This window comes from Lepidothrix coronata, unplaced genomic scaffold (genome assembly GCF_001604755.1).
Source record: "Lepidothrix coronata isolate B3197 unplaced genomic scaffold, Lepidothrix_coronata-1.0 Scaffold44, whole genome shotgun sequence".
NCBI classification, from domain to species: domain Eukaryota; kingdom Metazoa; phylum Chordata; class Aves; order Passeriformes; family Pipridae; genus Lepidothrix; species Lepidothrix coronata.
In genome coordinates, this window is record NW_016690224.1 from 3,118,450 (window position 1) to 3,133,797 (window position 15,348).

General features: G+C 39.9%; 1 protein-coding gene across 6 annotated transcripts in view; it reads right to left on the bottom strand.

The window, feature by feature from the left end:
• The window catches only part of TTC28 (tetratricopeptide repeat domain 28), a 116,023-nt gene extending 100,948 nt beyond the window's left edge, over nucleotides 1-15,075 (bottom strand). For 4 of the 6 annotated variants that reach the window (XM_017814070.1, XM_017814071.1, XM_017814066.1 and 1 more), the window contains exon 1: nucleotides 14,662-15,074. In XM_017814070.1, coding sequence (XP_017669559.1) covers nucleotides 14,662-14,889 — 228 coding nt within the window. In that variant the 5' untranslated portion in view covers nucleotides 14,890-15,074. Of the gene's footprint in view, nucleotides 1-14,661 lie in introns of all 6 variants that reach the window. The other 2 variants (XM_017814068.1, XM_017814069.1) reach the window with 1 other exon arrangement.
• Nucleotides 15,076-15,348: the final 273 nt, after the last annotated feature.

The following is a 15,348-nucleotide window of genomic DNA, read 5'->3' on the forward strand; positions in this document are numbered from 1 at the left end:
ACATTATATGAAGAGAATCACAATCGCAGATAAACTAAAAGACCTTAGAAATACCAGATTTAAAAGACACTGAAACAAGGAAGAGACAACCCAGCACTCCTAGACTGACTGTTACAAGGCCATTTGTTTTAATGACATCTTGGGGAGTTCTGAACATTTCTGGTCCATCCTCACTTGTACCAGCAATACAAGGAAATTTATGTTGCTGAATTTCAGTTCTTTATCTGTCTTCCTGGCAAGTTACTCCTGACAGAGTCTTTATAGAAGGTTTAAAGGAAAGTTATTCTGTGATCATAGAGATGGAGCACTGAGTTTAATTAGAATGCAGTGCATCAACCCTAGATTGAGACATAGCCCAAGATGATTAATTACCGTGTTGGAATGGCTACAGCAAAAATAGAGGGGGTTAACAAGGCTATCCTTTAATAGCTGTGTCTACCCACCTTCTCCACCTGCCTGAAGAGGTGTTCTCCTTTCCTGTATGCTTGGCTACCACTGTGACAGCTGGGGGGGGTGCCAGGACAAGCTCAATAAAAGATAATCTTAATTCATCATCTTCTCTATTAGCAATTACCCTTGTTCATTTCAAAATCAAGGTCAGTTTTACTTAGCATATTTATCTTTCAGAAAAGTGTCAATGTTCCAAGTACTACGGGTTATTAAGCATCAACTACTATTTAGTTACATAAAAACTGTAATCTTCACAGGATTCTTATTTCCCAACTAAGTCTATAATCAAATGCAATCAAGCTAATTCAAAAATTATCTCAATTAATCCTTTGAAATGCATCAGCCAGTTCCCCAGTTCACACACAGCGAACAGTATCAAAAATCTAGAGTTGGAAATGTATTTCCTTGATTTTTACTTTTCAGAACATCTTGAAGAGATATTTGACTCCAAAGATACAAGAAACATATTTGGAAAGCAGACTGCAAGTTAACCTACAGCTGCCTAAAGTTTATTGGCAGCATCTTGAAAGCTGTCATGTTGTGCAGTTCTAAGATGCCCCCAGCGAGGGCTTAGCCAGGGAATGTTGGGCACCCGACTAAGACTCTTGACCTTGCTGTGCACGTGGCACAGGAATTGCTGGGAAGCAAATTGTGCTCATATGCTCTGTTATTTCTGATATCAGCCTCTCCATGCCACTGTTCATGATTTTTCCCTGTGAGGGTGGTGAGGCCCTGGCACAGGTTACCCAGAGAAGCTGTGGCTGCCCCTGGATCCCTGAAAGTGTCCAAGGCCAGGTTGGACGGGGCTTGAAGCAACCTGGGATAGTGGAAGGTGTCCCTGTCCATGGCAGGGGGTGGAACAAGATGAGCTTTAAGTTCCCCTCCAACCCAAACCAGTCTGTGATTATACAAAAAGTAGTAGTAAACACTACTTACATCTCTCAGCAGCTGCCAGAAAGCTGCAAGCCATACCAGTCCCCTTTCACTCTTCCATTTGTAACACTTCTAATGAGCAGATGGTTAATTTTTGTGAGCAGGGAATAAAAAACAAAACAACTTTTGTTGGTGCAAGTGACTGAGGGTGCTTTATCTTATAAAAAACAGTTGTTTTGGACATCTGCTTATTAAATTCTTGACTGCAAATTTAGCTTTCCCTACATTAGTAGAGAAATATTCATTTTCTCTATCTGTTTTCAGGTAAAATAAAAACCCATTAGATATTGTTCAAAGGGCTTTTAGATATTTAGCAGTTGGGAAATATTTCAAGGGTAAAAAAATTTTCTTGTGCCTGGTTCCTGTGTATTACCAGCAATAAAATCCTTGTACCTCCAGATCACGAGCAGTATGTGCTTCTCCATCCTTATTATTGCCACCTCATTAAAAAACAGTAGATGAAGTTCCCACACAACTGTGGGTACCTCACCTTCGGAGCCAGCTTCTCCAGTATAGTCTCAGGCTAAACCTGAAGGCTACACAATATTGAAAGTGGGAATATTTGAACAATGCTGCTGTTCACTTCTGTAGCCCTAACAAGGACACTGCTTCCCAGCTATCCTTTGGTCTCAATTCAGCTGAAGAGGACAGGGCTTCCTTCAGACACCGGGGGATTCGGGCAACCCCAAAGTAAGGGAAATAAATAGGTAACAAACTTTCTGTGTGTGGTACTGTTAAGATTTTGGGGAGTTGTAGCAATATATACAGACATTCTCAGAGGCATGTAAAGTAAAACATAAACATCACCTTCTTCACTGTGATAGAAAGCAAAAAATTCAGTTAAATGTACATAAAAGCCCTTCAGAGGCCTCTGCATCTGAAAGACCAGTGAGCTCACCACACTTACCTTCTTGGCAAAACTGGCTTCTTCTCATATTAACAGAATGGAGAGTTGTAGATGCTACATTCAAGTTGCTCCTTTCTGTTCCATTGTGTGATTTTATAAAACACGAATTCACAGAAGCTACAGTAAAATTTTAATTAGTGAAATACAGATGGTTATTTTCATACAAATTTTAGATTTCCCTATTTTTATTAAGCACCAACCAAAAACCAACATAATATGCAACATATTTACAAATGCATAAAAATATTTATAGTTCCAGATATGATTTATCAGTGTAGTTAACAGTACTGAGCACTCTAAATTGCCAACAATAAAAATTACTTTTCTGTGATTTTTTTTTTTGGTCTAGTTTAAGCACAATTTTGTGTGGGGACACAGAAGAAAAAAGAAGAATAAAAGCATTAGGATTTGGGAGGAGAAATTGTGTGAGAGCATAAGAGACAATGGATGTGTCTGAGCCAGGACTGAGTTGCTGGTTTAGATCATTAACTAAGAGCTCAGTGCTCACTGCTGCTCTCTCTGCAGACTCCAGGATCAGTATCCTCCCTCTGTGCCGCAGCCCAAGTGTGAGATCAAGCAGAACAAATGTGGGAGGGCATGAAATCATACAGGCAACTGATTTCTCTTTTGTTCACTGAAACACTAATTTAGGCTCTTTAAAAAGCTATGTTTACTATACACGCTCCTCTTATTCGCATTCCTTTCCTGCTGCATTCCCTATTCCATTACAGCTTTCCAAGGCCTCGGTAACTGTACCTTGCAATACCAAACATTTCCCTCTGAGCTAAGTGCACATATTTTCTGCTTTAAGCCTAGGAGGGCTCAGTGCTGTAGCTGTCCTTTCCCAAACAGTCACAGAAGCCATTATTTCTAGGCACACTTTTATAGTGCAACCAAATCCAAGAAGCTGACATTTTTTATTTAGTACCCATGGGCTATAATCATGAAAAATTTACTCCCTGAAATACAGTTGCACGCATTTTCTATCCACCCTACTAGTGATAAAAAGTAATTTCCTCGCACAGCCTGGTAACAATGGCAACTCAGCGAGATGTATCACCATAAAATAAACATGAGCACATCACACATCTGAATTCTCGGGAATGAGACTACTAGTCCGTGTTCCCAGCAAACATTTAAATGAGTAAGAGGCCTTGAAGCTTGACACGTATCTCTAAAGGCATGGGAGAGGATTCAGGGCAATTAAAATAAATCGCCATTAGTGACTACAAACCTCTGGTAACACTGTGGCTCACTGCAGGAGAGCTATCGGGGCCAAAACAAGATGCCCAAGCAACGAAAACCAAAAGCTAATCAAGAAGTTTATAGATCTTCCTGACTGATAACTGAGGGCGGTTAAAGGTTACACTTACAACAAAGTCTAAGATTGTTTTCCAGCTCCCACTCATCTGGTAAAAGAAAAGCAAAGGAGAACCATTATTTTGTATTTTGGACCAATGAAGACTGAATTACGAACCAAGAAAAAATAACAAGAAAATTTAAAAAAGAGAATCTGTCCAGAATTCCTGTCCTGAGTTATTCCAAAAGTGCAACGGAGCGAGGCAGGACCCAGCCATGCTCTGCCCAACTCACGGGGGAGCTGTCCAGCAAACACAACCTCAATGTTACCATGGCAACAGAAATAAAACCACGTTTTACTAGCTTTTTCACACATTTAGAGAAACGATGAAACTGAATTCTACTAGATGGTATGGTTCTACAGGACAAATGGGCTAGAAAATTCAGTTCTTGAGGAGAAGTCCATCAGTGATAACACAGATACAACAGCTCAGGTGTAACCTCTAGGAGAGAAAGCCCCTGAATCTGTGGCTCCTGTCAGACATGTTTGCTAGGAAAACATTCCTGTTTCCTTAAACATCTCATACACACCAGAGCTTAAACTCCACAATGAGGCCCTTCAGTCTGATCCTGCACGGCACTTCTCATGGAAGAAGAGGCAACATCACCTGTTAGCTGAAGGGAACAGAGTGTCTAAGAGGCAGAAGGCTATGCATGATTCTATGATTCTGTGATACATCTGTCCTAGTGCTTGGGAGGACGTGGGTTCATAAAATCATCTTGCTTAAGTATTTTGTACAATAACTCACAATCCTCTTTCTGCTCTGTCTTGCGCTGCTTTTTATGTTTTGTTTGTGAAGGACAGAAGCCTGCAAGCAGATAGCCACAGTGAGTAAAACACAGACTATACAACCCATGGCAAAAATTAAACCTCCTTTTTCACCCTGAAAAAGGATGGAAAATTATGCTCGAAGTACATATTTAATGCAGTGTTTCAAGAAGGTTTCTTTCGAGTTCCCATATGAGATGAGCCTCTATTAACAATGGTTTCATCAAAATACATTCTCCCTTTGTTAGCATCCAGAATATCTAGGGCTTGGTATTCATCTTTGAAGAAGTCCATTAAAAATGAATCATAAAACCATAAATTTAACATTTGTCCAAATAAAAAATAGGTTTTCCACCAGGGGAAGTGAGCACTGTATTAGATCTAACACAAGAAAAACCAAAGGAATAGTTTTCATTTACAGGCCTATCAAGCACATGGAACAGACCAATGCCCCTGGCAAGACTAACAAAAAACATCACATACACAGCCTGGGGACAACAGTCTCAAATACTGGATACTAAGGAAAAGGCTGCCTTTATTATACTTTTTATATACATCAATATTCATATGACCTATTATTTCTATGAGCTGGCTCCTCGACAGCTTTAGAATGAAAAAAGCAATACAGGAATTTGCATACCACTGCCAACTTCTGGAAAAGTCATCAGAAATTACAAAAATAACTGCGCTGAAGAGCATAAAAATCTTGTATTTATGATAGACTTCTAATAACTTCTAGAGAAATTCAGTTATTTGACTTCCAGGACAAAAACTTGACATTCCAGACCGAAGGGAAAAAGGAAAGAGTTCAAAACTAACTTAAATCCAGAAAATAAAATTGAAACTAGAGTGTCTGTATGACAGAAATTACAGTACTGTTCAACCTTTCATTTAAACTTATGGGGCAAATGCTCTATTGGTGGATAACAGCAAAACTATCAGTAATTTATTTCTCTTGTTCCATATAACGGAAGGGGGTATATAATTTTCCCTTTGGAGCAAAGGAGAGATCGTGCACAAAGACGCAAAAGGGAAACATCACGTCCTTTGTTCAACAGTTCAGACCTCGGCGCCCTCAGAAACAAACAGAGCAGTGACTCAGACAATAGGTTTATAGAAATAAAAAGAATTGCTACAAATCTCTCCCTTGTTTTCATTAGTTTGAACTGTCATCATGCTCCTGTCTCAGAAAATGCCTGTGCTTAATGCAGCAATTATCCCTGTGCTGCATTTCCTACTTGTACACGACCGCAGACACTTCACATCTGACTGGGCTACAGGGAGCTGAGATGGCAGGAGCAACGTGACCTGAACAAACCCCTGCTGGCACTGAGAGGCCAGGAAGGCACAACGTGAAGCCACGGACATATTCAGCTGTCAGGTAGCTCTCAGCAAAGCCCCACTAATTGGCTGGGTTTTCTTGCCCTTGGCACAGTGCAGCACACTGTGTAAATGGTATCCTTGAGTGCTTCCCACTGACTTGCTAGTCAAGGCAATTTCCTGCTTTCTCCATTTTTAGTATTTTTTCCTGTCTGCTTGTTCTCCCAAACTCTCCATTTAATTTAATTTCCTCAGAGATTGGTTGAGGTTACAGACCTGTGATGAGGATCCAGTGATGCCCAGACATGCCGTGACGTATCAGCCTGTACACCCAAACAAGAAATGCAGGTATCCAAGAGCATTCCTGTCTTTTATAGAAAAAACAGATCCCGCATCCTTGAATCCCCTCAAATCCCCTCCTGCTCTTTATTGCCACACAGACACCTATGGGCAGCTCTCAAAGGAGAGGAGAGCTCACTGCAGTCCTTATAATCTACAACATCCTAGACAGTCTCCCTTGTGCTGCTCAAATTCTAGTCCTTGGGCAACCAGAACTACAGCATCAATTCAGAGAGCTGGGATAAATCTAGGATAGCAAAGCCTAACAGGACTATTAGCTGCAGAACAAAACCAAAAACATGTGAGACATGGTTGTTGGTGATCTGATTAATCAAAGCAGCTCATAATATAATACAGCAAAAGGAAAAATAAATGGGAATAAGGGGCTTATAGTCAGTAGGTTAACAAAACTAGAGCAAACAATTAAAACACAAAGAAACCAAATGTGTATTGACAATGTGAGTGAAAAGCAAACCAGTCCAGAAAGCACAACTCAGAACAGCCACTCTCCTTGCACTGCTGAGCATCAGTGACACCCACTGCAGCCTCAGGAGCCAGAGCTGTGAGCACTGCCATGCCAGCCACCCCAGCCTGCTGTCAAACAAACAGAAAAGGCAGCACGGACAGTAGAGACTGTGGAAAGAAATTAACAAAATACCATTCAGAAGTATCAAAAAAATGCGAATATACGCACACAGCTGAAATGAGAGCCCAGTCCCTGCTGAACCCCCGAGCACAGAGCGCCCTCTCATGTGCTTCGCTCACCACTCCACACATCACTCCAGTCCTCCACAACTCCACAGCTTCAGACTGGATCACCACTATGATCATATTAGCAAAGAAATTAATCTCCAAGATGAGGAAGCCCAATCCTTGTACACTGAGCAAAAACAAGGAATATATATCTCATTTTTAAGAATAATAAAACTGAAAAGGCAAATCACTGAAGAGCTGAAAACTGATCAGAAAAATCATCTGGCGAACAACTCCTCAGGGTTTAGGGAGATGAGAAAAAGAGGTACCAATACATGCCAAGGTTTTAGTCTAAAACTACGAGGTACCAAATCCATATTGTGTAAATAAATGAAGACAGTCCAAATTTCTTAAAATGCTATGCATTTGCAATGTGTTCAAATCTCAATGAGATACATTGAGGTAACAAGATACATTTTCTTAACTACCACCCCTGCAGATCAAGCCTCATTTCTGAAATTCAGAATTATTTCTGCATTTGTGCTTTAGATATTCAGACATACGAGGAATAAAAGACACTATACCATTCCTGCGTAGTAGCATAACTAGTTCCACTGGCAAGAAAACTGTGGAGTAAAAAACTAGCACCTTCCAGGAGATAAATTTACATTACAGCATTTAGACCAAGAAGAAAAATTGCAATTCGATTCCATAAAAGAAAATTTTAAGTTGCTTTACTCCATATACAAAAGGGTTCCAGGAAACAAAGAAAGGAATAATGAAACCCCACAGTAAGAGCTTGGAAAAATTGTGCTGATTTGTTGGATGCTGACACTCAAGTACCTTTGTAAGGTTTTCAAATTCTAAGGCAGTAAGCCGATTTCCTAGAAAGGAGCAATTTTTCCTGTATATTTACTTAAGAAAGACAAGCCTTACAAGTGAAAATTTTTTTTTTGAGGATGACATAACTATAGTGTCATCCATCCACTGTGTCCCCACCCCCTGTTCCCATCTTGTACTGCTACTGCTCTGCAATTTTATGAATTGAGGGAAAGAAGAACATCTACATCTCACCTGCACAGCAGCTTTCCTCTGAGCGATGCCATAACCATGGCAGAAGGTAATGGAATACTTCTCCAGTGAACTTAAGTATTGGGAAAAACATTAACTCCATAAAGCTGTCAAAAAACTACATGATGCTCATTTTCTAAATATCTAATTGGAAAAACACCTGACACAGAGAAAAGGATCATCATCAGACTGGGACCTGGGTCCTGGGTTAAACAGTATTTCCGACTCCCTGCCTGACCTTTGAAAGTTTGCAGAGTGTGCAGCTGTGCTGGGTCCACCTCCAGATTAACCTGGGGAAGGGAAGGTTGCAGTGAAGTGAGACCCTACTAATGGGCATCAGTTCCTCATGGGGGGCAATGAGAGAACAGCCCCAGGCTCTTGTCAGTGGTAGGAAGGGAATGGACAAGAGGTAATTACATTTAAATGCAGGGAAAAACTTTTTGGTGAGGGTGGTCAAACACCGGAACATGTTGTGGAGTCTCTATCCTTGGAGATATTCAAAACTGGCTAGACAATGTCCTGGACAACCTGCTCTAGCTGACCCTGCATTCAGCAGCAGCACATCATCATCTCCAGGGGTCCCAGCCAACTTCAACTATGCTCTGATTCTGTTACACAAAAAGACAGAAACAAATGCAGAAATCTCACAATAACGTAACACAGCAAGTTTCTAGCAAAGTCAAAAAAGTCTGTTAAACGGTTTTATGTCTGAAAAACTGGAATGCAACTTTCTGCAAATTAAAGACAGATTGTAAGCTGGAGGACAGGACTGGAAAGTTCCTTGCTCATCAAATTAAAAACAAGAGGTCTATTCATGAAAAAAGTTATGTGGTCAAGTCACATTCTTTGCTCAAAACCTTTACATGCGACTGAGGGTGGGCGCTCTGCTTGCAATTCATTGAGAAGCTCTGAGGTTGCTAGGATTGCTAGAGCACATGAGGGTACATTTATAAAGCTGGGCAGGAGTGCAAGGAGAACTTCAAGAGGACCAAGTGTCCCTTTTACTTGTAAAAGGCCTGGTCACATGACTGACAGCTGGAGTCACTTAACAAAATACCAGTGTGAGCTATTCCGCTCAATTCCCCTACAGTTAGATGACAACATCTAAACACCTCTTGCACTGCAAACACCCAAAGGCCTCACAGCTCACAATCCCCCTTCTTCCTCCTTTCAGATTTCTTCTCCATCTACAAGCACAAGGCCACATTTCTAAATTGAGATGACTAATTTTAAATCAAGAGAGACAAAGACCGTAAAAGAAACTTGTGCCTGATGCAAAGTGGTGTAATTCTTCCTAGTTACTTTCAGTTTACATATGCAGGAGGCATTCCTTTTGCATCAACTACATTCTCCCAGACTATTCACCTTTTCTCTAAAAGGTGTTGTAGGTCTAAAACAGGTTGATATGAAAAGGTGGCACTGTTTTAAGAAATAACATTTTTCCCTGCTCAGTGGCTTGAACAGTTGCAATAATCACAGACTGTTACTGAACCCTCATCTTCAACTCTGTTTGCCAGCTTGGTCCCCCCTCACTCAGTAACCCACTGCACTTTTCAGGGAACACTGCTCCTCAAACACCAGTCCCAGTCCTTCTACTCACAATGAACACAGAAATCAGATAAAATCAAGGTACCCCTCAGAGTGCTGAAAACTTCCATCTTTGTGGTTCTTGCTTCCATTTAACTTTGGTTGAGAATGTCCTATTAGCCAAAAGTATTCAAATCTGACAAAGTCATTTCATCTCCTGTTAATGAACAACTTTTCTGTCAGGAGATTAAGCCAATAAATCAATGCCAAAACCCAAATAATTGTTCAGTAGCAGTAGGCCATTCATACCTTTGTGTTAGCTGTCACAGCACTGAAACCAGCACTCTACCTGGTAATGAAATGTACATTTTAGCACAGAATTAGGTACAAAATTAAACCATTTAAGCTACAGCATATTTTTTCCTATAATGTGAAGATTTAAAAATATCTCAAAATCCACAAGAACTAAGGAAAGACTGTTCAGGTGTCAGAGTGACAGAATATATATCCCTCCATTTTCACATACCATGCCTAAGGCTGCATGGCTGTGAAGAGAAACAGAACAAAAATTTTCTAGAGTATGATCAACAGCAAAACAAAGAAAATGGTTCAGTGGGAAATCAAAGAACCAAATGAGCCTGATCTGATTTGCCTCTATTTGTGTTTTCCCAAAACACAACATAATTCCTGAAATATTGTGTTATCTTTGCATTTCTCAGTGATATGTACACAAAATATTTTTCAAAGAGCAGGACTCACAAGCCGGCCCTCTCAGACAAACACCACAAATAGGTTTATATACTGTTGTAACAAACACTTTCCAGCCACACACAGCAAGTTATTCTGGTCTGCAAGAGACCAGATGTTTCTGCCTGCAATCGCTTCCTCATCGTTCATGTCTGGAGTTGCATAGATAAGCAGATGCATTTCTATAAACATACCTGCTTGTTACTCCACACTAATTAATGCTTTAAAGACAGATTTTGGGGTGAGGGTGTTAAGAGGATGACTTTCAGCCACAGATTTTATTGAACTGAAGCTGCCAAGTGCTAAGTGCAGTACCTCTGAGGGCAGCTCACTGGGGACACGCACACCAGTGTGCCCACAGCAGAAAGATGGGAAATTAAGCTCTGTTACTGTCAAGGAACATTGCACAGATTTTGCAGGACTCAAAAGTATTAAAGAAAAAAAAAAAGATGAAAAAGCATCTTGAGAGAACTGGGCTGGAGGGAGGAAGATGGGGGATGAGAACCTAAATTAACTCAAGACCTTAACTGGAAATATAAGTTGTATGAAAATTAACATAAGATGTATGAAAATTCAAAGTTATACACAATTGTGTTTGAAAGCATGAAAGCAAGAACAACCATTTTCTCACTTTCTACACTGTCTCCTTTTACAGCTTTGTTTCACAACAGTTTTTGTTTTGTTTTTGATTGCCATTTTCTGAAGAAAAAAATCAGCTTAATGCATTGGCCTGGTTGAAGAAGGAAAATATATTTATTTCAAACACATATAAGATTGTCATATTTCCCATTATCATTGTAAATGCTGATAATTTGAAAAAAAAAAAGGCAAGAATTAACAAACTACATATCCAAGATAAAGGAGGAAAGGAAACAAAGAAATTTACATTTAATAGTACAAGTCTCAAAAAACCTTAATTCAAATTAATTGTTCAGCTTCCTAAGTGAAAGGAAGTCAAGTTCTGTATTTAAAACTCAGGCCTTTCAAACCAAATACCAGCTGTCCCTGTCTAAGCTCCCTCTTCTGGCTAATTAATAAACTCGCTTAGACTTTGTACATGGAAGTTTCAATCTTTCCAGTTCTTCCCTATCAATAAAAATCAATTATTTTTTAAAAAATCTGTAAAGCAACTTTGATATTGAAATATGTAACTTAAGTTTTCAATTTCAGACAGAGCCCTCCTGTTGTCTCACGCTGACAAGTTACACACACACACTTAAGAAAATAAACATGCCTGTACTGTGTAGGGCCATTGCAAACCCAGCCTGACTGACACCCAACCACCTGCACCTCCTCTAAGCTTACAAACACCACTGCCTATTTTCTGGGACTAGATATTTAATCCAATGTGAAATGTTTGTGTTCAAAACGTACCAGACTAGTTAAGTAGTTCCCAAAGTACACTTTTCCTTATTCACACGCTGATCAGGGTGCAGGGTGACCACCTTATTTACTTGTTAGTAAAGTGGGAAGAGGGACAAAAACAAGGGGAGACCTCACTGCAGGTACAACTTCCTCCTGAGGGGAAGAGGATGGGCAGGCACTGGTCTCTGCTCTGTGGGGACCAGTGATAGGACTCCAGGCATATAGGAAAAAAAAAAAAAAAGCTGATTAATTAAATAAATTATTTGGAAAACCAGGAAAACCAAGGAAAATAAGAATAAGTAAGAATAAGAAAGAGCCTGAGAAGAGAAATGAACAAATCCATAAGGGAAGAAACAAGACAGAGAAGGCTTGAAAAAGAACACTGACTGGAGAAACGCCCTGGGATGAGACTGGCACAGTCAGATTCAGCAATTAAAGCAACCAGTCCTCACCAAACTAACACAAATTCATGACACAGAATGAAGACAGTGGCAGTGAATGGCCTCAGATTGTAGATACAGATGTCTTAAGCCAACAGTTACCCTCATTGTGGAGCTGACAAATTAATGACAAACAGAGTTTGGCAAAAATTTTTCATTCTCTTCTAAAACATAAGTCACTACAGATGATTTGTGGAAACAATTCAAAGAAAAAGGGAAGTACTATGCAGAAGAGTGTGAAAATCACAACTCCAGTGGAATGAACACATAGAGGACAAAAAATAGTTCATTCAGCTGTGGGTTTTCATTATCTCAATTACTGTAGTAGCACGATTTCTAAATAAAAGCCAAGCCACACTCCCAGCCAACCCATTTTTATGAGACTTCTATCACAACTGTGTCAATGAAGGCAGGCAGTGCAGTCAGACTCCAACCTCTACAAATAATTTCTGTTCAACACCTTTTCGACCTTCAATCCACCTAATGAAAGGCCTTGAAGGGAAATTCATTTCATGTTTATGCTCTCAAAGTACCTGCCCAAGTGAAAACAAAAATCTGTTTCTACGTACAAAGTCTTAAAAGAACCATGACAACAAAAGATCAGATTGGACTTGCAATGCACGTGCGGACACAGAGGACATGGCCAAGACACAGCCTCTGAAGCAAAATACTGATGATCTGAAAAAAAAACCAGTGGATCATTGAAGTTTAAAACCAGAGATAAGATTCCAAATGGGATTCTGACAGTTTGAGAGAAAAGAGGAGAGTGTGTGAGGCACTGACAAACTAAAGGTATCGCTGTGAAAAGATAAAAGGGAAGATACAACCAGGGACTGGGGGTGAGCTTTATACAGGACAGGAAGCCTGGAAAAGCTACACTGACTCTCCCATTGCAGACTGATAGTAACTTTCAAAGTACATGAACATACTGCATTATGGAACAAGATATCCTTTACACACCGATCCAGTAAAACAAGAAGAGATGCCATGGCATCACAGCACCGTTATTTAGGTCTCCCAGTACTTTTTCCACCAGTGAGCCTCAAACTGTTCTGTAAAAGTGCCACCCGACTTTTTGTAAAAAAAAAAAAATAAACAAAGAAATAGAGTTTGTTCATGGTCAGAACTAGAATCAAAACAGTTACTTCATATTTTTAACTCAGTGATACAGTCTACCTGAAAAAAAGTCTCATTTTTTTGTTACTATTTTATATTAAGAATGTTTGGGGAATTTTTTTTAAATATTTCACCTTAGTACTGCATCAATACATATTCTATTATTTCTGTATTTCACAGACGGTTAGTAATGCCTTCATTTAACACAGATTTTTAGCTCGTAAATCTTTTCCATCTTATCTTCTATTTTGATCCACAGGTCTTTTCCAACCTTTTCCAAAGGTTGTTATACTTCTGCGACTGGCATTTTGAAAGTATTCTTTTATGAAACCTTTTCACAACTTTTCATCTAAGTCAGCTCCATAGTAAATCACTACCAGAACCAGGATACAAAACTGAGCACAGGTACCCTGGCTTTTATACTCCTTAGCTCCCTGAAGTTAACTGAACTGGACAGCTAGAGTTTAATGACAGTAATGAAATTTTCTTTTCTTAAACATAGTCCTTCATACAAATACATACAAAATCTTTTATGGCATTCAGTAATACAAACCATTTAACAATCAAAAAATAACAAAAACAAAAAAAAACCAAACAAAAACCCCAAAACAAACAAAAAAACCCCCACAACACAAAAAAACCTCCACCCAACAGCAACGCAACTTAGAAGTTTATAAATCATCTCCCTGCTAAAGTTGGAGTTTCTTCAAACGTGGACTGATTCAAGCCTTAAGGAAGCATATGAAAAGGCTTCTCTAGAAGCCAAAAACCAATGGAAATCAAAATATGAGATTTAGAGTGACCTGCTGGGAAATAAAAGAAAACAGTTTGGAGCCCAGCTGGTGGAAAGCACAATGCTTTGCTACCTGCTCTAATTTCTGAGGAGAGGAACCTGGGTGATGAGTCTGCTCTTAAACTGCACCTTCAGCTGAAGTGGCTAGTAAGGGTGTGTGAGGGATTGACAGGAGAAATGGAATCTGGAGCAGATGCTGCTAAAATCGATTAGCATGTGAAGGGCTGGCCCCGGGCTAGCCAAGGAGAGGCAGCTACTGGAGCAATCAATGGCAGCTGGTGGGAAGCAAGCCCAGGAGGAAGAGGCAACCAACACCATTTACTCTTTACAAATGTTTCCTTGCATAGTCAGGTCTAAGTGAGAATGCCAAGATACATATTTCTTCAAATGTTTATCCAAAATATACTACACACAAACACTCTTTGAACACTATTTTGAAAGGCCTTATCGCTCCATTACTAATAAGAATCTCCATGATACCTCTCAGAGTTCTGCAACCACATGTTCCTGGATGCTGACGAATGATGACTACATTAAACATTAAAACAGATGTCTGGTCTTCACAACCCAGAAACCATGCTGGGTTAAAACAGTAAAATAGTAGCATGATCCCACTGGGGAACAGTATGTTTACATAGAAAACTGTTTAATACCCAACAGGTAATTCAAGTCAAACAACTTTTAAACACAAAATATATTATTATCTGGAGCTTTTAGCAAAACCAGACTTCAGTACAGAAATACATGCAGTTGTTTACACTGGGTGTTACGTACGTGAGCAGCAGCCCCACAGGAGTTACTCCTTCCCCAGAAGACAAATCCACTTCCTTACCTTCGGCCATTTGGGATTCAGAAGTCGTGCTTTGATTGCATCATCCAGGGCCTTGTCATACTGCTGGATTTTCATGTAGGCTGCCGAGCGGTTGCTGTAGAGGATGCAGTTCTGGGGGTCGACCCCCAAGGCCTCGTTGTAGAGCACGATTGCGGTGTGGAAATCGCCGTCATGGCAAGCCTGGTTGCTCTGGCGAACTTTCTCAACAAATTCGGCTTTGCTCAACATGGGACTGTCAGGACTTTTTCTTCCAAGAGATTTTGATCCAAAGAAAGAAATCTGGGAGGGGCAAAGGGAGAAATTATATGTTAGTGTTAAGAAATGCTACTCCAAAAATGGAAAGGAAAAAAAAAAATCAAACTATTTACAAACTGTGCAGCAGAAATTAAAGCCACAAGCATCGCTGCAGAACAAATTATGAATTCAGAATCAGATTCTTGAAAAAAAGTACATTGTTCATCTATTGATATCCCTTTCTGAGGGTACAAAAGTAACAGAAAAAAGTCTTACAAAACACATCATTCCCTACGAAGGATGTCACAGGAGCAGCTGTAGTCTGTTTATGTATGCTGCATTCCACACACAAGTGTTCTCCTCCTCAGCCACACTATTTGATTGTAGCGCACTAAGCATAGTTGCCAGGTAAAGAAGTTTCTCTGAGCAGGTGGCAGGTGTGAACACGAAGAT